Below are 25061 nucleotides of genomic sequence, written 5' to 3'. Positions count from 1 at the left end.
TTTCTACGGATGTTTCTGCAGACGTTTCTGGGGCACTCGGGGGATAATGCTTTGTGGGAGAGCATTCCACAATGACTGGAAAAGCCAATACTAGTAAATATTACCACAGAGTGTGAAATATTGAGTGTCACCAGCTTTAATGGTAATGGGAAATTGATAATAGGTAATCGATGATTGGCAAATTGGCAATGGGAAAAAAATTGTCTCTACTCTAAGGAGTATTAGCAACAATCACTCTGGAGCATGATATCTTTTGTACCAAGGACTGTCGCAAAAACTGTCTGAGCAATATCAGTCTAATAATAGGAACAATGTATTCTGACTAATGGACTAATTTGCTACTATTATTATTGCACTCTCTATCAGGCTGTTCAGTGTTGTGTTTAGAGGGCCTATCCATTACTCGGATATTGGATGAATAAAGTTATCCAGGCTCCGTGCACTAAAGGAAACTATAAGTACTTGAATTACGTCTTCAGAATTTCCCAGAATCCCATTATTACGTTTTAGATACTTATCTGATACTACAAGTAATAGAGAAGCTTACAATCAAATTGGGTAAGTATTAAGCACTGCAAGGCACCAATTCATTTAAGTTTTTATTTTTATTTTTTTCTCATTGGTTTAATATATTTTAATTTGTTTTATTTATTTTTGTTTTATCGTATTTTGCTTTGAAAAGTTCTTTGCTTCTAACTGATTGACTTGAGTTGCTTGATTTTGAAGGATTTCAATTATATATCCCTTTATTTTGAATAGAAAACAAAATAAAAAAAAATTTTATACGAGGGAATTTTTTTTTTTTTTTCATTTCACTTATAGAAGAAGCCTACTAAGATTATAGATTACAAACTATTATTAGTTGTTTTTATATTCAAAAATCCTGTACAGCATTGAATGTTTTTGTTTTTGTTTCTCTTTTTTTTACAATATTGTATTGACGATTAATTTCTCACTTTAAAAAGGCGTACATTTTTTAACCTAATAGAATATATCAACAAATATACACAATCTCTTATTGTTGTAGTTTTTTGTTATTGTTTTTATTTACACTTTATTTCATTTCATTTTGTTTACTCGAATAACTTCTTCTACCTTTTTTTTATTAGCTATTTCATTTTGCATTATCTTTTAATCTTTCTTTCCTATTGTTTTAGTTTCTTTTCTAATCTCTTTAATCTGTATTATAATAAACTTACATTTGAACCAAATAAGGTAATCTCAATATAGTAAACATTCATCTAAGTGCCTCCTCCTGTTATAACTCCTTATTTTATTTTTATTTTTATTTTCACAATGCCATCTTCAAATACAGAAAGTTCCCATCATTCGGTACGTCCTTTGAAGATGCTAGGTAGGAAACTAATGAGCTCAAGAAGCCATGCTAATTTGGATAATATCGACGTATCTAAATCAACCCCCGCGGTAGTACATTCTCAAGCCCAGTCTTCAGATCCATCTCAACTGCACCCAACTACAAAATCAAGATCTCAGTCTCAGTCAACTTATACGGCAACTAAATCGCGATCTCAATCACGATCCCAATCAACAGACCATCATGATCTTTTCCATAGTCACCACCTTCATAGTCATAATGAGAACGGTGCTGATGAGATCCATACGTCTAAACACTCAGCCATACCACCAACCACTTCACCATTACATTCTACAGGTAATAGCACCAAGAGTACTAGTAGATCACCACAACGAAATAAATCATCGATATTACATAGACCTCCATCTCATGGTAACATAAAAAACACCACTGCATCAAAATCATCGCAACCTCACATGAGTAAATCACCTTCTTCACAATCGGTTAGTTCACACATGACTGCTACAAGCTCATTAAGTAAAAGACAAACTGAGCCAAACCTTGGTTCCACTTCGTTATCATCAGCCAAAAATTTAGTTAAACACGCCACAATTTCAAATCTAATAGGTGGTGGTTCTTCAAAAGAATCTCAAAGTCATAATAACAATAATAATAACAATAATAATAACAATAATAATAATAATAATAATAATAATGATAATAATAATAATAATAATAACTCAACTGCTTCTCATAGTAACAATGGCAGTAACAACAACAGTAGTAATACAGTGATTAAACCAACAAGCTCCTTATCCAATATAATGGCTCATAATCATAACCCTTTTTCAAAAGATAGTAAACCCTCAGAATTGTTAGGCTATGGTACTTCTATTTCAGGCCCAAGAAATTCTCGACAATTAGGTAACAGACAACATCACACTCATCATTTAAACTCTCCAAAGCCAAAACCTCATTTTGCACCTGCTAAACATGAACCTATGGTTTATAATCCATACGGATTAAATAACTCAAGACCAGGTACCGCCTTTATTGATACTGGAAAGAAAGATATATCTTTTTATATGCATGACGGTAATGCTGATATCAAGCTATTACCTTTGCCAATTGCAGATCCGAATAGTTTTCTACCTGAAAATTTAAAACAATTTAGTATTGCTTTAAGTGATAACTTTGTCTTTGATACAAACAATGAAACATTGGGTACTGGTGGTTCAAGTGAAGTTCGTAGGATTAAATCTGCTTATAAATCAAAAGATACTTTTGCATTGAAAAAATTAAATATGATTTATCATGAAACTCCTGAGAAATTTTATAGAAGATGCGCTAAAGAATTCATTATTGCCAAATCGGTTAGTCATAACTTAAATATTGCAAGTACTTTTTATTTGATGAAAGTTCCAACGACTACATATACTACTCGTGGTTGGGGGTTTGTCATGGAAATGTGTGTTGGTGACTTGTTCCAATTGATGGAAAAAACGGGTTGGAAAGCTGTGCCACAGGCTGAAAAATATTGTATCTTTAAACAAATTGCCCTTGGTACTAAATTTATTCATTCTCAAGGTATAGTTCATCGTGATTTAAAGCCTGAAAATGTTCTATTATCAAAAGATGGTGTTTGTAAGATCATCGATTTTGGTATTTCTGATTGGTATCATACACATCCTGATGATTTCAGTAGTCCGCAAAAGACTTGCGAAGGTTTAATTGGTTCTACTCCATATAGTCCACCTGAAGTAATGGTATTTGACTCTACTAAAAATTATCCAAAAAGTGTACAAAAACCATATTACCCATTAAGAATGGATTGTTACGCATTGGGTATTATTTTAATTGCAATGATTAATAATACTATACCGTTTTTTGAATCAAGTAAAAATGATTCAAGATTTAGAGATTATGAAGCTTCTTATAACAACTATATTAGACATATGAATAAACAATTCCGTGAAAAGGGTCATTATAGACCTGGTCCAGGTGCTGAATATAGGTTGGCAAGAAATTTCATAGATACAGATGCTTCAAGAGTAGCCTTTAGACTGGCAGACCCTCAAGCTGATACACGTTATACAATTGATGATCTATTTGATGATCCATGGTTTCAAAAGATTGAACTTTGTATTGATCCAACTGATCCGCCAAGAGGATTTAAGGTTCCAGAATTGAAAAAATGTAGCTCTCAACAGGGTAATTTTATCTATAATGATGATCCAACTGAATCGGCAAAGCAGGAGATCAGCGATTCTACTCCATCCCAAATTAAGATCAGAAACTCGATATTAGCATTAGATAAAGAAGCTGGTAAAATCTCAAATACTTCTATATCGAAAATAACTACTGATACTACTATCAGCAGTGGAAATACTGATCTTTCGAACACATTAACATCTCATCCGGCATTAGAGGTTACGAAGAGTGCATTAAATGATCAAGATGAAGCACCTGTAGTTTTAATTCCAGAATTAAAATCAAAAGAGAATTCATATGCTACAATTACTGGTAAAGGTGGGCCATTTGGCCATGGTGAAGTGTTATTTACACTTGATGAAGATCAACAAAACGGTATCGCAGAATTTGATGATAATGATGAAAATTCTATTGTCGTAGATAAGGATGACCAGATACCACAAGTTAACAAGAAGACTGTTCTCACTAATGTCGTTAAGGAAAATCCTAAAAATACGTTGGATGATCAGTTAGAAGAAGTAGCTGAACTACCAGATACCAATGATGAAGAAGGGGACGAGGAGAAAGGTTGCTTCGTAGATGCTTCAGATATCATGGAAGAATGCAACACACTAAGTTATTTGGAAGGAATAAAAGTGATGCAACAATATCCAATCGGAATTCCATTGACTCCCAATGCTCTGGATCATCTAGAACCAATAAGCGCCAGCAGCTCCCCCAAATCTCACGGTAATTCATTACTTTCTTCTCCACTAGATACTTTAAACTCTCCAAACAAACACTTTAGTGTTGAAACCACTACTACATCTTCAGCTCAACCAATCTCTGTACATACATCTCAAGCACTAACTCACAATGGGATTGGTATATCTTCACCAAGTTTTAAGTCATCAAGTCCAAGTTCCCCAATCCATGCACCTGCTCCAATTAAAGATTATGGTGGATCTAATTTTGGCTCTGAATATGCAAGAGCCAAGTCTTCTACCCCAAGATCTACTACTGTATCATCTCAAGTTTCAACAATGAGAAGCAATTCTCAAAGAAAGAAAAAATTGGCCGTTCATCACCACTTGGATGTCACAAATAGTATTACTGCTTCAGGCGGCTCAAGGTCTTACACGGATAGGTGATTTAGGTTTATTTGAAAATGTAGATATAAATGTTGATGCTCTAAAGAACAGTCTTTGGAGACTTAAAATATACTGACATTAATTCGGCATATTTTCATATTTTTCCTTATTATTATTGATGAATTTTTTTAATTTCTCCTCATTTTGATTTGTCGTCATATGATATTCTTCAAAGATTTTTCTTAATTATTTGCAAATATATTATTTATTTTTAGCTACATACTTAATTGATGCTCTTTTTTTTTATATGTATTTCTTAGATATTTTCTGTCCTCCGTTAAAGGAACACATCAGTCCGACTGAACATCTTTCGTCATGAAATATACTACTAAAATTAGAGAAGTAATGACCGGTATAAAATAATATAAAAGTATACCGATCTACAAGGTTACTAATTGTAAAGTCAAAAATAATTTCCATTTGATTAGTTCCATGTGATTTTCTTTATAATTGTATAACGAATATTACCTCAGTTCTGAGCACATTGATTCACGAGGTTTTTCTATAATGAAAATCGTTCAAACACTAAAGAATAGAAGTCAAAACAAGGTTATATCAGAATGAGAATTTCTAGCATGCATATGGCACAGGGACAATTATATCACAATTAACAAGTTTGGCTAGACATTCTTGTGACAGCTATGCGGTATAATTACAGAGCCGCTCATATTACATACGCATCCCTTGTCTGGAGGAACTACTGGCTGAACCAAATGGAATATATTCAGCCACTGGCTTACTTTGTCATTAAAGTATCCTCTATTTTAACAGTCTTATTAGTTCAGCAAAACTCCTTTGCAGAAGATATCAAAAACTATATCCAGTAAAATGGATGACGTGTTATTTAAAAATCTCGAGGTCTTCCATTTCCGAGGGTTTTCCGATATCTAGTGTTCAACTATTACCTGAACTTCCAAAAACAGATTGCCGGTCAAGGACGTCGTTAATTTACAGATGCCATTTACGAAATTTTGAAAGTTTAAGGTCTTCAAAAGAGGTGCCTCAACGGTTTTAAATCACCGTTAGGCCCTCTAGATCATTGCCGTGTGTTTACTCCAATTAAGTAAGTTGGTCGGGTTATGTTTCCACGATTTGACTACTAGGAGAACAAGACCTCCCGTGTCTCCGTATGAAATATTGTCACAGATATATCTGAACAATATACTTTTGAAGGAAAATTTAATGTTTTCGTTCAGGAGAACGTTAAAAAAAGGACTCTTTTGGGATACCAGCAATACAGTACTATCTGTGCAATGGGGCAATGACTGTGGTGATGTGTAATATGGCCTTCAGTAATCCTTTTGATTTTCGTGTAGGAACAGTTGTAAATTACATTGAGCTTCCTTTTTATTACATGTAAATAACCTGTCATTTATCAATCGGGCTAGTAAAAAGTTCGAAATTGAGGTAACAACTTTTCGTCATCATTAGCATAACATCCATCATTTTTCTGTTTTCTAACCAAGATTGGTATTTGGTAAATGTTTAATCTGTTTGATTTCATGTCAAAGTGCTTTTAAGCTCAGTTCCTACTTTTGTTTTGAGAAATATGGACAACAAAAAGAACAGGGTATCCTTCATTGTCTTACCTATTTCTCTATTGTTTTACTGAATAGATTTACTACCGAATATCTGATCTGATCAATAATACTACAATTTGGCTATGCCTTTTTTTCCCGATTGTTTTTGTTAACAAATTATTTTGTAATAGGGCCTCTTATGCTTCCTAAACTAATTCTAATGGTTTTTCTTCTACTTTTTTCTGGCAGTTAGGTGACTTCTATCAAGACAATTTTGATTCCTAATATAAAACAATATTTGTTCTTATCTAAATTTTTATCATTTGTCTGAAATATAAAGCTTGCTTATTACTGATTTTATTACTTTTCGTTTCACATTCTCTTTATGATTCAAGTCGATCCTCCTAGATCTACACTTTATCATATCTTAATTTAGTTTGCTACCTACGCTATTATTAGATCATTCTCTTACATTATATTTTAATTCGATCTTTCAGTTTGTCACATAGACTACACCATTCAACCGTTTTTTTCTATTTTATAATAAAATATTAAACATTCTGCTCATTTTTGCATATTAATCTCTTTTTATTTTTTTTTTGCTTTCATTCTGATTTTATATACATTATTATTCAATATCAATCCAACATATTAAGCTGTTGATTTTAATATTTCATATTCTACCTTAGCATATTTCATTTAATCTCTCTTTTGATTATTCATTTTCCTTTAAATATAAAGAAAAGAAAAAAAATAAATAAATACTAAAATAATAAACCTGACTAAACTTTTACTACAGCATTTTGATACAATAAAACAATGGTTTCTTCTCCACATCCATATGATAAAGAATTACGAAAGCAAAAGAATAAACAATTATATATTCCATTTTATTCAATAGCGAAAAAATATCCTGTATGTCTTCGTATATTTATTGCTATATTTTGGATATTTTTAATATTTATCTTCTTACCAACTTCAAATTCAAATAGCCATTATTTAATAGATAATGAACCCAATTTTGATAAATATTTACCGTTATCCATAGAAAATAGCGAAGAAGCTAATTCAGTTTTCCAAAATATTGCCTCGAATTTTTTGGATAATGTAAGTCCACTTTGGAGAGCATCTGATTCAACAGAATCTGAAGAATCTATAGAAAAAACGAAGAAGCTATCTGACCTATATTCAGATTTAACCTTTTCTACTTCTGGTTATTGGAAAGATAAATATACTTTAGATGATTTATTAACCGTTTGTGTGGGTCCACATAAAGGTGAAAAACTTAATACTATCGATGATTTGAAATTTTATGATAGTGATCCAAGATTAACTTTGTCAGTTTATTTCGATTATTATACTGCATTATCTGATAAATTTGAAAAAGTTAATAATGAAAATAATAATGAAAATACTAATCTTTTTAAAGATCCACTAATACCTTTCTCCTGGTATGATTGGGTAGATTTCCATGATTTCAATAAATTAATATCTTTAGAAAAGACTCAACTATCATGCCCCTTTTTCTATGAAGCAGCTTTTGAAAATGAGACGTTAACTAATATTGAAAAAGAAATTAGAGAACCTTTATTTACATACAATCGTGAACATTACAATCAACCACATTGGTATGATATTGCCAGAAGTCAATGGACCAGTATTAATAGATATCATATAGATAGGTTTTGTAAAAATCAGAAACCAGAAACTATAGATTTTGATTCAAAAGAGGTTCGATTCGATCTACCTTTCCATGTCAAAAGTTGTTTACATCAAGTTAGAGTGGAAGTTTACCAATTGCAAGCAAAAAGTTTTCTGTTAAATGAAGTGTCGCCGCCAATTTCAATATCAATTATTGAAAATAAATATGATCAAGTCCATAGATTCTTTATTAATCCTGATACAAAGAAAAACATTGTTGAATCTGGTCTTCTACAAAACTATATCTTGAAGAATAAAAAAAATATTGAAACAGAATCGTATAGTAATACTGAAGAGAACGAAAAGATTGATTTAGAATTTGATCATCTTGAGAAATGGGAGAAATTCAAAAATTCAAAAATATTTATTAAAAGTAAAGTTTCAATAAAAGAATCTGAAACTCCAACAGATGAAGAAATGTTTGTTCATTTGAAAAAAAGTGATTTTGAATTTGATGCAAGAGAAAAAATCAAAGAATTAGAGTCAATAGGAGATGATTTAAATCAACATGAGCTTAATTATTTAAATTCTTTAAAGGATACAATTGCTGAACCAGGCTTTATGCTAGGGAAATATTTCGAAGAACCTGAGGAGATTTATAATTATGGTAAAAAAGGTGCCCATCATGATAGAAGATTTTTCAAAAATTTGGCGGTATTAAATCAAGCAGAAAGAGATCAGAGATTAAATTCAATGATACGTACTTGGCTGAAATTTACTAAAAATAATGGATTAGTTACTTGGCTAGCCCATGGTACTTTAATTGGCTATCAATATAGTGGTGTCACATTACCGTGGGATGCTGATTTTGATGTTCAAATGCCTATCAGATATTTGCATTTATTAGCTCAGTATTTCAATCAAACAATTGTCATGGAGGATCCGCTTGAAGGGAATGGTAAATATTTGATTGATATATCTCATAATATTTTGTCAAGAGATAGGGGTAATGGAAGAACAAAAATTGATGCTAGATTTATTGATATTGAATCTGGAAGTTATATTGACATTACTGGTTTAGCTGTGTCAAGTAATAAAGTTTCAAGAAATTTTGAATTTTACGTGAAAGATAGACTAGAAAATTCAGATTGGGATTGGAACAAAATTGATCGTAAGATGAAAGGTTCTGGTGAATTATTGGCTTCTTTAACGATGAAAGAAATCACAGAATTGATTGAAAATGGCTTTGAAAATAATAGTACAATTGATAGAAAAATTGTCGATGCATTAAAGGATGAATTTGCCTATCATTCGTTAAAAGAAAGTATTAACCCGTACAAAGACTTATTGAAAAGTGATAATTATGAAAAGCAATTTGATGACCACGAAAGATATATTATTCACAGGGAACTAGGTTTATATAATTGTCGTGATGAACATTTCTATGAGTTTAATGAGTTGTCACCTTTGATTAAAACTGGCTATCATGGCGTTGAAGCTTTGATTCCTCATGACGTCATCAGATTAATTAACAGAGAATATAGAAGTACTTTTGAGTACAAGTATGATTCATTTGAAGGATTCACATATTTACCAGAATTTAGAAATTGGGTTGATTCAAGATTAATTACCAAATGTAGTAATGGTAGAAATTGGTATCCTATTTTTAAAGATGGAATAAAGCATGGGTTAAACGATTTAGACATTGAAGATTTAAAAATTTTGGTTGACAATGTTAAAGAATATAACGATGTTGAGTTATTGTCGAATTTTTTCAGAACTATGGAAATGACTGCATATAGGACAAAGGAGATAGCAATTCAGCATGACAAATCATTAACAAAAGGTGAGCAATTAAAGTTATTAAATGATTTAAGATTGAAAGTTTTACCAACAGTGAAGAATCCAGCTAATGACCCCTTATTTTATAAAGAAGATAAGGAAAGATGGGAAGAAATTGTTAAAGGAATAACAGGAGGGTTTAATAATGAACTTGAATTAAATAGAATTCAAAGAGTTATTGAAGTCGAAAAACAAAAGGTAGCAGATCAATTATGGAGTTTTACAAACGATCTTTATAATAGGAATAATTCCTTATTTTCTAAATATAATGGTTATGATGATCCATTTAATGGAATTGATGATAACGGTAAATATAATGATTTTAATAACTTTGGTATTAATTTGTTCAATAACTCTGATGTTAAGAATATGGGGTTGAATAGGCAACCATTTGTTGAATTGTATGATTTAGATAAAGAAGAATGGAATAAGGAGACTAGATGGTGAGTTGAAATCCAAAATCTGAACTTCCATGTATTTATTGTTATAAAAGTAGCAATTCTTCAAACTAAGGACTGAGTTGTCATTCAAAATTTTCCACCACATAATTTATATCAAATTTTAATAATATATTAATAAACACTTACATAGTAAACATTTTAAGATTCCTGATGTGTATAATATAAAAGTTGTATATGGCTGTAAGCTATAAAATATGTACCCATTTATATATATTTTTTTAAATCGAAAATATTTTAAAATAGAATACTAATGTTAATCGATTGATCCGTAAAATATCCCTTTCTAACTAAATTGGAATAGTAAAATATACTGCTTAAAAAATTCCCAGTATATATCACGTATTAAAAATAATATGTAGTAATGTAAAAATATGACGCGTTGATCCATATATATGTATTAAATTATTATGAAATAATTTCACAGCCTTGCACTGGAACATCTTTTTGTAATACACCTTCCACACCTTTCCCTAAAGCACCCCAGACTCTTACGTTATCACCAAATGAAACCATCGAACTAGAGCCAGCAAAAATTGTATTATTATCTTCTATGCCTGATCTATTAGCAAAAACAACAGATACATCTCGTTTTGAATCAATTACTGGTAATAATCTATATACCCAATAATTCATATTATTGAGATCAGGTTTATTCATATGTAAATATTCATCGACCGATTCTAGGCTTGAAGAACTATGAAGTAAATTAAACTGGAATTTATTTTCATCTTGGATTCCTTTGTGCGGAATATTTTCTTTCGATAAGCATTGGAGAATCCTTTTTTCTTCAAAATTAATATCCTCTGGTTTGGAAAAATTAGTTATTGAGTAAGAATGTAACCAAGACATTGGACAAATGATTAAATCTATCTTATTATCAACATTAAATTTGGCAAATTCAAAGGCATCAAATGGCGCCGTAAACTTATAAGGATTTAAGTCCATACAAATCCCAAAAGAAGTGTTTATGGAAATATTTTTCGATGGAAATTCTAGTTTTAATGATTGGAACCCATTTGGGTTTTCTTGACACCCCCAAAGGTAATCAGTGTCATATAAGAAAGATTTCCTATAATTGAAGATTGAATGACCCTTGGGCGAGACTACATTTGCTGAATTATATAAAATAGCATTATCTTTATCTAGATTATTTGTCATTTCATTACTAGTATTAATACTTGCACTATTACCATTACTGTTACTATTACTATTATTGGGAGTATTGTTGTTCTTATGATATTCTGGATAGCCGATAATTGTATAACAACCAAATTTCAATGAAATTTTCTTGGCTAATTCAAATGATACTCCACTATTAGAAGTCTCCGTATACGGCAGAATCTCTTTTCTTGAGTTGAAATTATAGCCTGTCAATGCAAACTCTGAAAAAACCACTATATCTGGCTTCTTAAAATCAGCTTGTGCTTGCCATTTGGTCAATAAACTATGAGCTCTTTGTAATGTGTCATCAAGATGAAAAGGTTGAGAATTCAATTGCAAGCAAGCAATGTTCAAAGTGGCCTTTCTAACAGGTGTTGTCATTCCCAATGATGATAATAATTTGTCTTCAGTACTTATCAAGCCCTTTTCTCACAAAGTTTGTTGTAAATCATCTACTTGTTTCTGAGCCTCTTTTATAGCTGGATGTTCTTCTGGCGATGTTTTAAGATCTAGCATTGGATCAAAATGGCTTGCTGTCAAAACCCGGCTCACGTGCAAGCACGTTGCAGCACGTGACAGAATCTCACGACTAGCTTGTTCAGAAGGATGCAGAATCGCTAGCATTTGAGCAGTACCTGCAACACGTCCAGCATGTAACCCCAAAGCTGCACCAGTGGGAAATCCTTCGTTAAACCCTGTTTGTAGTTTAGTTTCCTTAGATGCAACAATACCATCTAAATAACCTCTTTTAGAGTGTAATTCACGTAATTTACGGATATCTGGCGGATATTGGGTATTAGTAGAGGATGTATTGTTGGTGGGTTCATCATTGTATTGTTCTGTTGAGTTTGGGGACGAATCAAAAGAAGATGAATCTGACCATACGTCATCAAAAAGCTCGGACATTTTTTTATATATTGTATTTTAACTGTTGGAATTTTATACGTTACACTAGGCTATTTTAGTTGATATTTCAAATTTTACTTTTGCAAGTTACCAGGTCATCGATTTTATCTAGTTTTTATTTTTTTTTTTTTAAGTAATGAAATATTTAACGCGTAAAAAAGGTTGAATTTTCCGCTTAATTTTCGTCCGTTTTTATACATATAATATTAACTAATATGAAAAAAAAATAATATTGTAAGCCCAAATGGAATTCTTTAAAAAGCCTAATTCTTGGTGCTAATGGTTCGATAAAAGCTATTGCATTGTTTGTATTAGTAAGTGTTCATATCTGGTATTATTAGCTTTAAATTATCGATAAACTTTGTAGTAAAAAAAGAAATAAAAATACACATTCATTTTCAACATGTCCAGTTTAAACAAACGTCAGAAATTAAACGATTCAAATTCAAATAACACTCAGCCATGGGTTGAAAAATATAGACCAAAATCTTTAGACGATGTGTACTCCCAAGATCACACTGTCTCTGTTCTTAAAAAAAATTTACAAACATCTAATTTGCCTCATATGTTATTCTATGGTCCACCAGGTACAGGTAAAACCTCTACAATCTTAGCTATGACAAAGGAATTATATGGCCCAAACTTAATTAATTCAAGAATACTTGAATTGAATGCTTCTGATGAACGTGGTATTAATATAGTTCGTAAGAAAATTAAGAATTTTGCAAAATTAATTATTTCAAAGCCAAGTAAAGACGATTTAGAAAAATACCCTTGTCCACCTTATAAAATTATTATCTTAGATGAAGCTGATTCGATGACTTCAGATGCTCAATCTGCATTAAGAAGAACCATGGAAAAATACTCAAATATAACAAGATTTTGTTTGATTTGTAATTATGTCACACGTATCATCGATCCCTTGGCTTCCAGATGTACAAAGTTTAGATTCAAATCTCTAAATAATGATAATGCCATCGAAAGATTAAAATTTATTTCAAAAAATGAAAATTTAAATGTGGAAAATGATGAGATAAATAATGACTTTTATAAAAATCTATTGCAAATCGCAAATGGTGATTTAAGAAGATCAATAACACTTCTACAATCAGCCTCTAATTTCTCATTAGATGGACCAATCACTTCTGCTAGAATTGATGAATTAGCAGGGATTGTTCCAGATGTAGTAATAACAAACTTGGTGGATAAGATTTCAAATAAAAACTTAAATGAAATTATCGAATTTACAAACAATAATATTGTAAAATTAGGCTATTCAGCTTCAGCAGTGATCTTACAATTGCATGATTATTATATTATAAATTCAAATTCAGATACAAAATTCAAAAATAATGTATCGTATTTACTATTTGATATAGATTCAAAATTAACTAATGGTTCCAACGAAAATATTCAATTGATCACTTTATTATTAAATATTTCTCAACTATATTAATATTAAAGCAACGTACGTACTAATACATTCTACCATGTTTCTATAGATTTTTTTTTGTTCTTTTTACTTTGCACTGTTTCATTATTTCTATTCTCACTATCGTCAATTAATATGTAATTGTATTTTATTTTTTTAGGAACTATTCATAAAACTGGTATTAGAAATAAGAAACAATTTTCATTATTACTATAATATTGTATATTATAAATATTGGTAACAAGATTTTCCATATGAAAATTATATACATATCTAACAGTTTCGGTTGTATTTAATATTACTTCTAACATTAGCAGTAATAATCACACTTGTTTTGGTTTCTGATATAATTTCACCATTTAAGTAGCGTAAATTGTGCTAATGGTTTTTAATGCATGCTAGTAGTTATTGAGTGTATGCTAATATTTATTTGAAATACTTAGTAATAGCTTCCTATAAAAGTGGCGAATCCCTAAATCTGGGATTGGTTCCGGTTATCAAAATTTCATTAATATCTTAAATGAGCTGATTTGCTGTAAAATTATTATCTCTTAATATATAAATCTATTGCTTTAATCTAGTAATTAAATCAATAAAATATTTCTCAAATGACTTTCCGTTTTGATTAATTAGCTTACTAACCAAATCCATGATTAAATCATTTGGAAATTGAATGCCAGGTAAATATATTTCAATCAAATATTTTACACATCGATTGTTTTCAACATTTGAATTTGATATATTGTTATTATCGATATCACCATTATTAGTGTCCATATTCTGTTTAACCAATTCAGTTAAGATTTTCGAAAGATCAATTGCAATAATTCTGGAATTACTATCCTTAATATTAAATTTATATTCATTGTTGAAAGGTATTTCGAAAATCATTGGCACTATATTCATTATTAAATAATCATCTAATCCATCAATGGTTTCGTTGATAATAAAGTTTTTATATTTATCATTAGCATCTGTATATTTGCCTGATCCAATTTTCTTTAGTAAATTTATTAATAAATTTAAGGAAACTTTCATAAATGAACTTTCTTCAATAATCTTTGGTGTTACATCTAAGATATCTTTGAATACTAATGGTAATATTTTACAATTCCTCTCTGTTAATAAAATGCTGGTGATATTATTAGCTACAAATGATTGTAGAAATGTAAAATAAGCTTTTTTCAATAATACTTGATCTCTAAATGAATCAGTGATTACAACGCTATTCTTAGTTGGAGTTCCTGTGTTGTTATTGGAATTTGATCTGTTAATATCATTATTCTCATTGTTTTTAGAAATATTCCCCGTAGCTTCAATTTTTTCTTCATTAATTAAGGTATCCATTATTAAATGTATCTTTTCAATGATTGAAATCAATAAATTATTGAATAGATTAAAGCATTCTTCCTCTTTGTTAAACATATGAACAAATTGCCCCAAGAAACTTAAGAAGTCAATCATTTCAACTACTTTTAAGTCAGATTCTAAAAATAGTATAATTAGTTTATTTGTGAATGGAACAATAATTTTATTTAAAATTGGAATTAATCTTGAAAATGTAAATCTTGATGCATCTCTAATAATCTCAAATTTATTAAAAAATGAAAATGTAACCAAAACAACCTCAGCAACATTAGAAATTTTTTCGATTAAAATTTTATTAACCACTAATTTATTATTTTCCTCATGATGATTATTTATCAAAAAATTGTTAACTTGGTTTTCAGGTACAATACCATAATGAATACCACGCGTAAAGGTACCAATTGACATCAGAATATGATGAGATTGGTAAATAATTTCGGGAGTTTGTAATTGTGTTGAAATGCAACGTTCTAATTCTTGATATAATGGTGATAAAATGCTGTCAATTATATTAAAATTGTTATCTGAATTTGAGCCAATTAAAATACCAATACTTTCAAATATATAAAGTTGATTATCAAAAGTGAGGTCAAATATCTCATTGTTATTGGATGTTGAGGTCTCAGATTTCGATAGGTTTGCTTTGATCGTTAATAACGGACCTAACTTAATAATCATTTCATTTAGAATATCAGTACTTAGTTTCGGTTTTATAGTTTTGATAAATCTCGAAAATAAATACCAGGACCTATGTCTAACTTTTTCCACATTATTAAACATACCAAAATTTGAACAAAAAATGTTGATGATTACAATATCATCCTTAACATTATTACCACCGTTTGGTAAAAATGTATTGTGCTTCACAATTAACTCAAAAAATAGAATTTGAATGTATTGATTATTGATTTGGAAAATAACAGTATTGTCCATTAGCATTAATAAAAATTTACTCATCCTATTCCATGGTTCTGAATGGTAAATATCAGACTTATTTAAACCAAACAAATTATTTTTAATACTTTCGCACAGATTATGCATTTGATAAATGGCTAACTCTATATCTCTCCAGTTCAAGGTATTTGAGTTTAAGTTCATTAGAGCTGAAGAAATATTGTTTGAAATATTCTCCAAATATAAATTTGGATTAATTAGTACAATATTATCCTGGATAACTTTTAATTTAGATCTTATAGTATCACTAAACTCATCAATAGCATCAACCATATCTTCAGTGGTGGAATCATCGATTCTCATTTTTTTAAAACAAATTTGAATTAGTTGTACCAAAAATTTTTCGTGATTAATATCTAATGGTTGTCTTTTTGAATTAATTGCCACAGCTGAGCCTGGTTTACCACCTAGAGCAAATAATCGTTTTAGTATTGTTAAATATTGATTTATAAATGAAAATGTTTGTTCAGTTACCGAATCATAATCGTTATTCATGAAATTCAATACTAATGGAGCAACTTGTTCTATGATTTGCTGGTCTGCTGTTGTTGCAATTTGCTGGCCTTCGAGAGATGAATTTTCATTACATTGATCTATAATAATGCAAAATTCAATACCAACCGAGGAAGCTAATTTTGAGAAGGTTTCATTTAGTTCTATTTCATCTGGTTCTTCATCGTCTGAACCGTTATTTTTATTGCCATTCGTAGGATTATTTAAATTCAACTTATCTGTTAAATTTAGCATGCTTAGTAACGATAATTTGTCTACAGGTTTCATTTTTTTCGAAATAATTTCACATAGACAATTCGCACAGGATATTTTAGTAGGTGGGAAATCTAAATAGCCATATATGGCTTGAATATATTCTGGTGTTACGATAAGTGAAATTTCAATCCAGGAGACAAATGCACCAATGCATGCTAGTATTAAGGACACTGATTCAGAATTCGATTTATTGCTGCTATTTGTAGTATTTGATGGTGCCAAAGCTTTTAATCCATTTAACCAAATAGTTGTTAAAATAGGAACGTCATGAGCCCTCATCGAATCCTTTAAATCATTATTTTTAAGTTGAATCTGCTTTGGTCTTGCAAAAGTTTGATCAGCAATTTCAGAATTAATTGATAAGCAAATTCTATTAAAATAATCTAAGCCTAGTAAGGAAAAATTACTGGGTATAGTATTTTCAAGCAGGGATTGAATTTGGAAAACATTAATTAAGTCAGAAAAAAATGTATTCCATTGATTCCCATTAAAATTTGGACCATACATATAGTAAAATAATCTAGTAAATGTTTCTGCTACCTTGTTTTTAAAATATTCGGGATCATTCGTATTATTATTAATTTTTTGCATAATGAAGTCTAGCATTACTGCTTTGATAGAATCTAACTTATTGTAATCATTTTGCATTGAAACGACGATGTCATTAATAAACTGTAATGCAACAAATTTATTTAGATCATTATTGGATTCTTCTGTCAATAAAGTCGTGAATAACTTGGTACCATTTTCTGGATCTTGTTTAAGCTGCTCTAAATAATCTAAAGCTTGCTTTTTAGTAGCTTGATCTGTTGTTGGATTATTTGCTAATGCAATAACTTCTTTTAGTCTTTCTAGCATTTGTGTAACTATGAAAATATTTGGAGATTAGTTTTTGATTGTAAAAAAAATTAGAAATATCAATAAAAAACAATAAAAAAATGATGGAAATATAATATAAATATGCTGTTTCAATTAATTTTTTAACCTTGGAAACAAGTAAATTCCAATTGGTACTAAAATGAATGAACTCTAATTAAGCTTATTGAATATGCGATGAGGTGGTCTTTTTATAGATCTAAAACGGGACTATTTCCTCTTTTAAAAATTCTATAAATAGGAAGATTAGCCGCTGACCTAAATGCTAAATGACTATAGGGTGAAAAGTGCTAAATTTTTTCAGTATTCAAAAGTTACAAGATTTGAAACTATTCCCTTTAATGGAGTTTTTTGATATGGTTTTTTTTTCAAATCATACATAAGTTTTAAAAAGCCTTTCGTAATTTTCAAATAATCCAAATGTGAAAATTTCTTGCGACGATAAGGAAAAAAAATCTAAAAAAACAGACTAAAAACCTGAAAAGCCTGTCATTAAATGATCACGTGTGGTGTAACAGTGATATTTTTTTTCATAGGTAACCTATCATGGAAATAAATATTAAAATATTGAGCGTATTAAATGATGTTTCTATGCAATCTGAACCTATAACTAGAGGTTGTAGCTATTATTTTTTATAGAATAGCATAGAGGTTTAAAAATTATGCATTCAAATGTGGATATATATAAAAACATCTATAAGGGCATGATATACCATAATGCTCTCACATAAAACTGTAAATATATAAATTTTATTTTACAATGTTAGTTTCTTCTATACTCTTTAGAAAACTAAGACTGTTGTATACAATTGAAAATGGCAAAAATTATTATAATTTGTGTCACTATAAGCTTTCATTCCATTGTAGATTGTACGAATATTTTTTCATAATTATAAAATGTTTTAACACCAAATATTGCATTTAAGGTTCTTCAAGTTTTTCATACTTTATTCTTAAAAAAACTATTTTTCTTAGTGTAAAATTTTAAGTTTTGTTCTTCGGTTTTTAGTTAAGTAATCATTTGATTAAAATATTTCCGAATATTAATAAACATACATATATACTTTAGTAACGATAGTGTACGACATTTGAATCCTTAATGTTAGTATTGCTGTTAGTCATAATTAAGAGAATAATTCTGTTTTTTAGCAAGTATTTTATGGTATAGAAACCTCCTACCCTTTTGAATAGGAATTAAGATTATAGAAAATATAAAAATATAAAAATATAAAGGTTAGATGTCGACTAAAATTTTGCAATTTATACATTATTTTTTGGACAAGAGAAGTCAATTCGTCGTCGTCTATAAGTGAAAATTTTTCACCTAATTAATCTCACAAGAGTTATTTATCTCTCATGCTTGGTATATCCTATAGAATCTACATGATGTACTTTAATTAACGACAATGAATTTTCTAATTGGGGTTTTTATTAGTAACGTATATTCACGTTATACTATCTTTTATCCTAAATTAGCATATCTACTGTTGTATGTATAAAGACCATGAATATCTAGTAGATACTTTAATGAAGAAACTGTCACTAAGTAACTGTTGAGCGTGAAATACTACAAACTAAGTGATATTTTTATATAACCTGCATTTCTCGGAATATAAATAGAGCTCGTTTTTATATACTTCTGTAGTTTTATATACGTATTTAGCTGGGAGAAGACATTTATAAGATCAATTGATACCATAAATATCTGACAGTAACATAAATAATACTCCAAAACACCTTAATTATACCAAAAACAATACGGGCTTTAAATTTTATATTATTCTTCAGTCATCATTTACCACAATATCCGACTTTCATGTCTTGCATATTAGATCTAAAGTAGAGCTAAATGTGCTATCGTTAGTTTCCAATTGAGATGATAAATAGCGGGTGTAAAGGTCTATCAAATAGGCTATTTATAATAAGAATACCCTTGAATAAGGTCTACTCAATGATTTCGTAAAGATAAATCACTTACATATCTATATACTTGTTAGATTTAAGATAACTAATGTAAGAAAGCGAATGGGACCATGAAGTTACTACAAAAACTAGTTCTTCAGCTCTTTAAATAATAAATCCAAAATCATAAAGAAAGTTCTGTCTATTTTCTCGAGTCCTTCTTACTCATTAAATTATTCCAGTGTCGATACTGTTTAATCTATGTACTTTAGTCTAAATGCTCTCCTTTTCCAGAAGGTATAAGGTCACTTTTTCTATAACTTTATGTAATAAAAAAGTAAATTGCTATTGGCTAACCGCAGTTAAATAGAGAAGTGAGCGCTAATAATTTGAGTAGTCTAAATATTTAAGAGGAATAGATACAATACTGTAATAAAATGCATATCAACATAGCCAAACTTAAAAATAATAAAGGCTTAAATGATAATCAAGTTATATTCTTTCAGTGAGGTGCTTACAGCTTTTGGTACATTAAAATATATGCTGTTCTTGAATCAGTGCTATTCTCACCACCCTTTAAGACATCGTCTTTTTCCAATTCTGTTACAGTGACATCATCAATTCTGTACCATTTATCAACTTCTTTATGGTAAATATCGGCAGTATAGTGACCTCCATCGGAACTTAAGCCATGATGATAAACTACACCAGTTAATTCATACGTTCTGTTCTCTGGAGCCAATTGTTTACCATTAGTAATTGTTTCAGCAGGTATAACTAATTCATGGTTATAACTGATCTTCTTACGAATCTTTTCAATCCGTCCATGATAGGCATTATAGTTTGCCATACTGTTATCTTTATCTGTATTGTTAATGAAGGAGAATCTCTTTAAATGAATTAACAAAACTGTTGGTAATTTATCAATAAAAGTTTGCTTCTTAGCTTCAACATCTGCACCTGATGAAGACTTAAAAGGTATAAATTCAAACTCGCTAAATTTTTTGAATGCACTATCTAAATCATTAACAGCAGGATCAGATATATCTAATTGTATGGTTTGAAATGGGTCTAGTGTAATTGATTGAGACTCCTTATTACTTGGAACGTCTAAAACAGATCTAAATTGACCACCGAATAAACATGAAATTGGTGAAGATTCGATTTCAAATGTACGTTTAGCAGCCGATCTTGTTTTTTTGCCTTTTTTACTACTGCTACTAACTTCATGCCAGCCGTTGGAACCATCTTCGTTGGTATCGTTAATTGAGCCATATTTTGAAATTAACTCCTTTAATGATGAAGAAATATTTTTCATAAACTCAGCCTTCTTATATTGAGAGAGACATCTAATGAAATATATCTTCAAATCTGGATCATTGACACTTTGTAGCAGATTTTGGATTTCGTTATCAGTTAAGAAATAAATACCTGCAATAAATTCTTCATGCAATTGGTCCAGCATATGTGTTAAAAACTCTTCAGCATCCTCTTGGTGGCCCCATCCCAAATCTTTAAATTTATAGATCGTAGATAGAGCTGAGTAAAATTGTTCAGGATTTAATGGAGAAGGATTACCATTATTATTATTTACTGAAGCGCTATGTGCCTTTTGTTTGTTATTGCTACCAGCATCTTGCAAAGTTGTTTTATTAATGGCATCGAGTTTTTCTTTTGCTACAGTTTCTTCATCAAATTGTTTATAAAATTCGACACAGGCATCAATTAATTTGAAAGATGAGGCATTTGATTTAGAATTTGTATTTCTTAAAGAGATAACATTTAGGATATCAATGAACGGTTTACAATACAATAATACTTGAAGAACAGAGCTCATAAAACAAATATTTGCATTATTGATGATACCTCTTGGAACAATCGATTTAATCGGTATACTTGAAGAAGCTGGGAGAGTCTTCAAGGTATAAGGAATATAATTTGAATCAAAAGACATTCTTAATGCAATAGTACCTAAAGGTTCAGTGCCATTTTTTGTAGTAGATGGAATATACTTTTTATCTTTCTTTTGGGAGTTAGCTGTTGATTGTTGTGAAACCTTATTAGCATTCTGTGAATGCATATTTGAAGAAGTAGTAGCATTTGCATTATTAGCTACACCAGAGTTGCTACTAGCCACATTTTTACTCTTTGGAATACCACTTGAAGCAATGGCTGACCAAGATTTGGCGGTAGGCTTTACAGTAGTAGACGATTGAATGGTTGAAGATGACGGAGTAGTCTCTGTTGAAACTGTTGAAGAAGACGTTGGAGTCATTGAAGATGAATTGGAAGATGAACTTGAAGGAGTTTCTGAAGGAGAAGGAGTGGAATTTCTTTCATTACTTTTTGAGGTAGGAATCTCAACATTGATATGTACAGCTTGTTTTGGGTCTTGCTTCACTATTATTTTTTTTGCTTCTGAATATTCCTCAGGTTTAGTGTCAGGTTTAGATTCTGGTTGTTTATCTTCTAATTTTTTTTTGGATTTTGTCTCTGGTTTAGCTTCATGAGTAGAGGATATATCCTTTTTTCTCCTTTTTCTCATCTTTTTAAACTCTATAGCTGGAATACTTGTTTCTGGTGACTTATTTATCTTCTTAGTATCATCAACAGATCTATTTTCTACTTTTTGATTTTTAGGAGCAGATGCAGCAGGTAGACTAGAGTCGGAAACGGCAGATTTATTTGATCTAACTTTGCTCTCTTCATTAGATTTTAATCTTAATTCATGTCTTCTAGCTCTTGCTTTAGAAAACTCATCTTCGTTAGTGTTAAAAAATAATGGAAAAGTCATTGAGAAATTCAAATCGGATGTTTTTAATTTTGAAGTATCAAATTTATATTGAGTTGATATGGAAGAGTTAATGTTGTTTGACATAATATGATTAGACGATTTATTTGTTTGATACATATGATTATTGTTAGTGTTATTATTATTGGTATTATTATTAGGCAATTTCATATTACCAATATTGGCGTTAGAGTCATTAAAGTTCATATTGTTATTGTTATTATTAACATTGGTATTAGAATTATTAATAATAGTATTGGTATTAGTATTGGTATTAGTGTTTATGTTATTCCCGTTATTGTTATTGACATTACCTTTTACACTAGCATTCATGCCATTATTATTATTGTTAACGTTATTATAATTATTATGCTGGTAATGATGAGTCTTATTATAAGATCCGTTATTAGTGGTGCTATTCATTGAGTGGAAATTTGGACTATTATTGCTCCATTTCTTTCTTGGTTCACCAGCTTGACTTCCTTGTGGGTTCATACCATTACCAGAATTATTAGGGTAAATCATCGAACCTCTATTCATCATATTTAAATGAGGGTGATATTGTGGAGTTTGAGGTGAGTAAACATTATAATACATATGTGGATTGCCATAAAAGGGAACTTGTGGTGCAGCTTGATAGCCAAATTGAGCAGTTGGCTGAGTTAGCTGAGGAGGTGATGTTGTTTGAGGATACATAGAATATGATTCTTCTGAAGCGCCATTATTATTCACATTAGCATTGCCATTGGCAACACCGTGGTTTGAATTAGTATTTTTACTCATATTATACGTGCTTAAACAAGGAGTGACCAAATAAAAGCAGCAGTGACTATATTGTATACTTTTAAGACTGTCCGGTGATATTTCAATATGGATAAGATTTCTTTACTTGTAAACAATAAGATTTTTCAACATTGAACAAATATTTGGAAAATGATTAACGTTTTTTTTGTAACCTCGTCTTTTTCCATTTTAGCCAAATTAAAAAATTTCAGTTCGTAGATAGCGATAAAATTAACTCGGAGTCAGCCAACATCCTACTTAATTCTTAATGAATTTAAATATTTAGTATTATGAATGATGATAGTATAAGGATATATATAATGTTACAGAGAGATGTGTCATTTGTGGGCTATGCTATATTTACATGGAGTCGCAGCCATTCGTCGATGTCGTTAATAGGAAAGACTAATACAGAGCCCTTAGTTACTGTGAAAAAATGAAGGATTCTTGAAGATGATTTAAGAAGTATAGAGCAAGCGAGTAGATGTGGGCATATGACTTTTGAGTGGTTAAAGTAACGTTGTTTGGAGAGACTGTTTGCTTCAAGTTGGGCAAATTTGTCAGAGGAAAAGTCTTCCACATTATCGATTTCTTTTAACAGTAGAACCTGGAGGGGAGTCTCTGGATCTGAGGTAATGATTTGACTGAACTTCTCCGAATACTCTTGACAACTACAAAACCAGTGCTCTATATCTGTGAAGATAGTCCTGTCATCATTTGTCTGGACTACCACCTTGATCAGTTTGCCGTCATTGTGATCGTTATAAACAGTTTGGACAATTGTATTCACTAAACTTTCTAGATCAGTAGATGTGGAACATGGATATATGTATATGAATATTTCTCCAGACTCAAGTAGTGAAAGTGCTCTAATAAACATTTCTTGAGGGAACATGTAGTAGAGAAATGATGCCTTAGCGTCATCTAATTGCCCCTCATCATTCACTAGCTCACTAAATAGCTCTGAGTATGAAATTTTATTTTCATTAGGCATACTAACTAGGCAATAACTCTCTTCGATGTATGCTGTTCATTTTTAAAATAAAATCTACTGTATAACTAAAATAATACCTCGATTTTAAACGAAATAACACCGAGGAAAAATCATCTCATCGAATGCAAAAATTAATACGTTATAATTTAGTAAAGAATCAAAAGAGGTCTTATTTGGTTGAAATTTACGCACGATTTGTAGACTCTGCATATATTGTATTTACACGATTAAGTAGAAACTTATCCTTCTTACAAATTTTATTTAGAATCTTGTAATGATCAGCTAAATCTACTTTTCTATGGAGTTTGGCAAAAGTTTCAAATATTTGGACTTTGGAATCAATAGTGATTAAATCTTGTAATAGTATAATGCTCAAAAGCAAAGAATAAGATGATTTGTTATGGACTTGGATCTTTGTACCTACTCCAAACAATAATTTTTTTAAAACGGCTTCTGTAGCTATTTGATATTTTAAAGAGGTCACCAACCATGGAAAATCTTGAACTTTATATTCAACTGTGGGGGGTAACACGTTATCCATATCTTGTATAAAGACTTTCCATTTTTCACGAAATTGAGTCTTCTCTAAAGTACCCTTGGCAAAGGCTTCCACCTTGTTTCGTCGAATGAAATATTCATATTCTGTTGATCCGTTTACTTTACCAAAACGCTCGTAATATTTTACAGTAGCTGGTGGAATAAAATAATTATCTGCTGCAACTGACATATTACCCAGAACAGATAGTTGCCAGGGTTTCAAGGTCAGTGCCCCAGATCTAACAACATACTTGTACCAAACAAACCTAGCACCTAACCAATATCGGTTAATTAAACAAGCATTGAAGTATTCATATATTGTACTTGAGTTTGATTTTCTAATTGGGACTTTTTGTAAAGAATGCAAAATTGATCGTAACTCCAGTGAAATATTAGCAGTTGGGTTTTTCCTGGACAAGAATGTTTTGTTTACTTTAGCAATTTTAGCTGCAGTATTTAAGCTCATTTG

The 25061-nt window shown here is 30.4% G+C and overlaps 9 protein-coding genes across 9 annotated transcripts; 3 read left to right on the top strand and 6 right to left on the bottom strand.

Moving 5' to 3' along the window:
• Positions 1-1296: 1296 nt before the first annotated feature.
• TBLA0B01990 (uncharacterized protein) lies at positions 1297-4656 on the top strand (the record flags this gene model as incomplete). The annotated part of the gene is made up of 1 exon (XM_004178513.1): positions 1297-4656. The coding sequence occupies one exon, from the start codon at positions 1297-1299 to the stop codon at positions 4654-4656; it is 3360 nt and encodes a 1119-aa protein (XP_004178561.1).
• A 2339-nt stretch (positions 4657-6995) lies between these two features.
• Positions 6996-10106, top strand: TBLA0B01980 (uncharacterized protein; the record flags this gene model as incomplete). The annotated part of the gene is made up of 1 exon (XM_004178512.1): positions 6996-10106. One exon carries the CDS (start codon positions 6996-6998, stop codon positions 10104-10106), a length of 3111 nt encoding a protein of 1036 aa, XP_004178560.1.
• A 419-nt stretch (positions 10107-10525) lies between these two features.
• NTA1 (amidase) lies at positions 10526-11662 on the bottom strand (the record flags this gene model as incomplete). Its single annotated transcript, XM_004178511.1, has 1 exon — positions 10526-11662. The coding sequence occupies one exon, from the start codon at positions 11660-11662 to the stop codon at positions 10526-10528; it is 1137 nt and encodes a 378-aa protein (XP_004178559.1).
• A 48-nt stretch (positions 11663-11710) lies between these two features.
• YAE1 (Yae1p) lies at positions 11711-12187 on the bottom strand (the record flags this gene model as incomplete). The annotated part of the gene is made up of 1 exon (XM_004178510.1): positions 11711-12187. One exon carries the CDS (start codon positions 12185-12187, stop codon positions 11711-11713), a length of 477 nt encoding a protein of 158 aa, XP_004178558.1.
• A 403-nt stretch (positions 12188-12590) lies between these two features.
• RFC2 (replication factor C subunit 2) lies at positions 12591-13643 on the top strand (the record flags this gene model as incomplete). The annotated part of the gene is made up of 1 exon (XM_004178509.1): positions 12591-13643. One exon carries the CDS (start codon positions 12591-12593, stop codon positions 13641-13643), a length of 1053 nt encoding a protein of 350 aa, XP_004178557.1.
• A 540-nt stretch (positions 13644-14183) lies between these two features.
• On the bottom strand, positions 14184-17567 carry LOS1 (Ran GTPase-binding protein LOS1; the record flags this gene model as incomplete). The annotated part of the gene is made up of 1 exon (XM_004178508.1): positions 14184-17567. One exon carries the CDS (start codon positions 17565-17567, stop codon positions 14184-14186), a length of 3384 nt encoding a protein of 1127 aa, XP_004178556.1.
• Positions 17568-20001: 2434 nt separating this feature from the next.
• UBP3 (mRNA-binding ubiquitin-specific protease UBP3) lies at positions 20002-23061 on the bottom strand (the record flags this gene model as incomplete). Its single annotated transcript, XM_004178507.1, has 1 exon — positions 20002-23061. The coding sequence occupies one exon, from the start codon at positions 23059-23061 to the stop codon at positions 20002-20004; it is 3060 nt and encodes a 1019-aa protein (XP_004178555.1).
• Positions 23062-23410: 349 nt separating this feature from the next.
• SHU2 (Shu2p) lies at positions 23411-24055 on the bottom strand (the record flags this gene model as incomplete). Its single annotated transcript, XM_004178506.1, has 1 exon — positions 23411-24055. The coding sequence occupies one exon, from the start codon at positions 24053-24055 to the stop codon at positions 23411-23413; it is 645 nt and encodes a 214-aa protein (XP_004178554.1).
• A 184-nt stretch (positions 24056-24239) lies between these two features.
• Positions 24240-25058, bottom strand: PET122 (Pet122p; the record flags this gene model as incomplete). Its single annotated transcript, XM_004178505.1, has 1 exon — positions 24240-25058. The coding sequence occupies one exon, from the start codon at positions 25056-25058 to the stop codon at positions 24240-24242; it is 819 nt and encodes a 272-aa protein (XP_004178553.1).
• Between the last annotated feature and the right edge of the window lie 3 nt (positions 25059-25061).

The sequence above is a fragment of the Henningerozyma blattae genome, chromosome 2 (assembly GCF_000315915.1).
Source record: "Henningerozyma blattae CBS 6284 chromosome 2, complete genome".
NCBI classification, from domain to species: domain Eukaryota; kingdom Fungi; phylum Ascomycota; class Saccharomycetes; order Saccharomycetales; family Saccharomycetaceae; genus Henningerozyma; species Henningerozyma blattae.
Note: the sequence above shows the minus strand (reverse complement) of the source record. Positions and strands in the feature narration are given on the sequence as shown.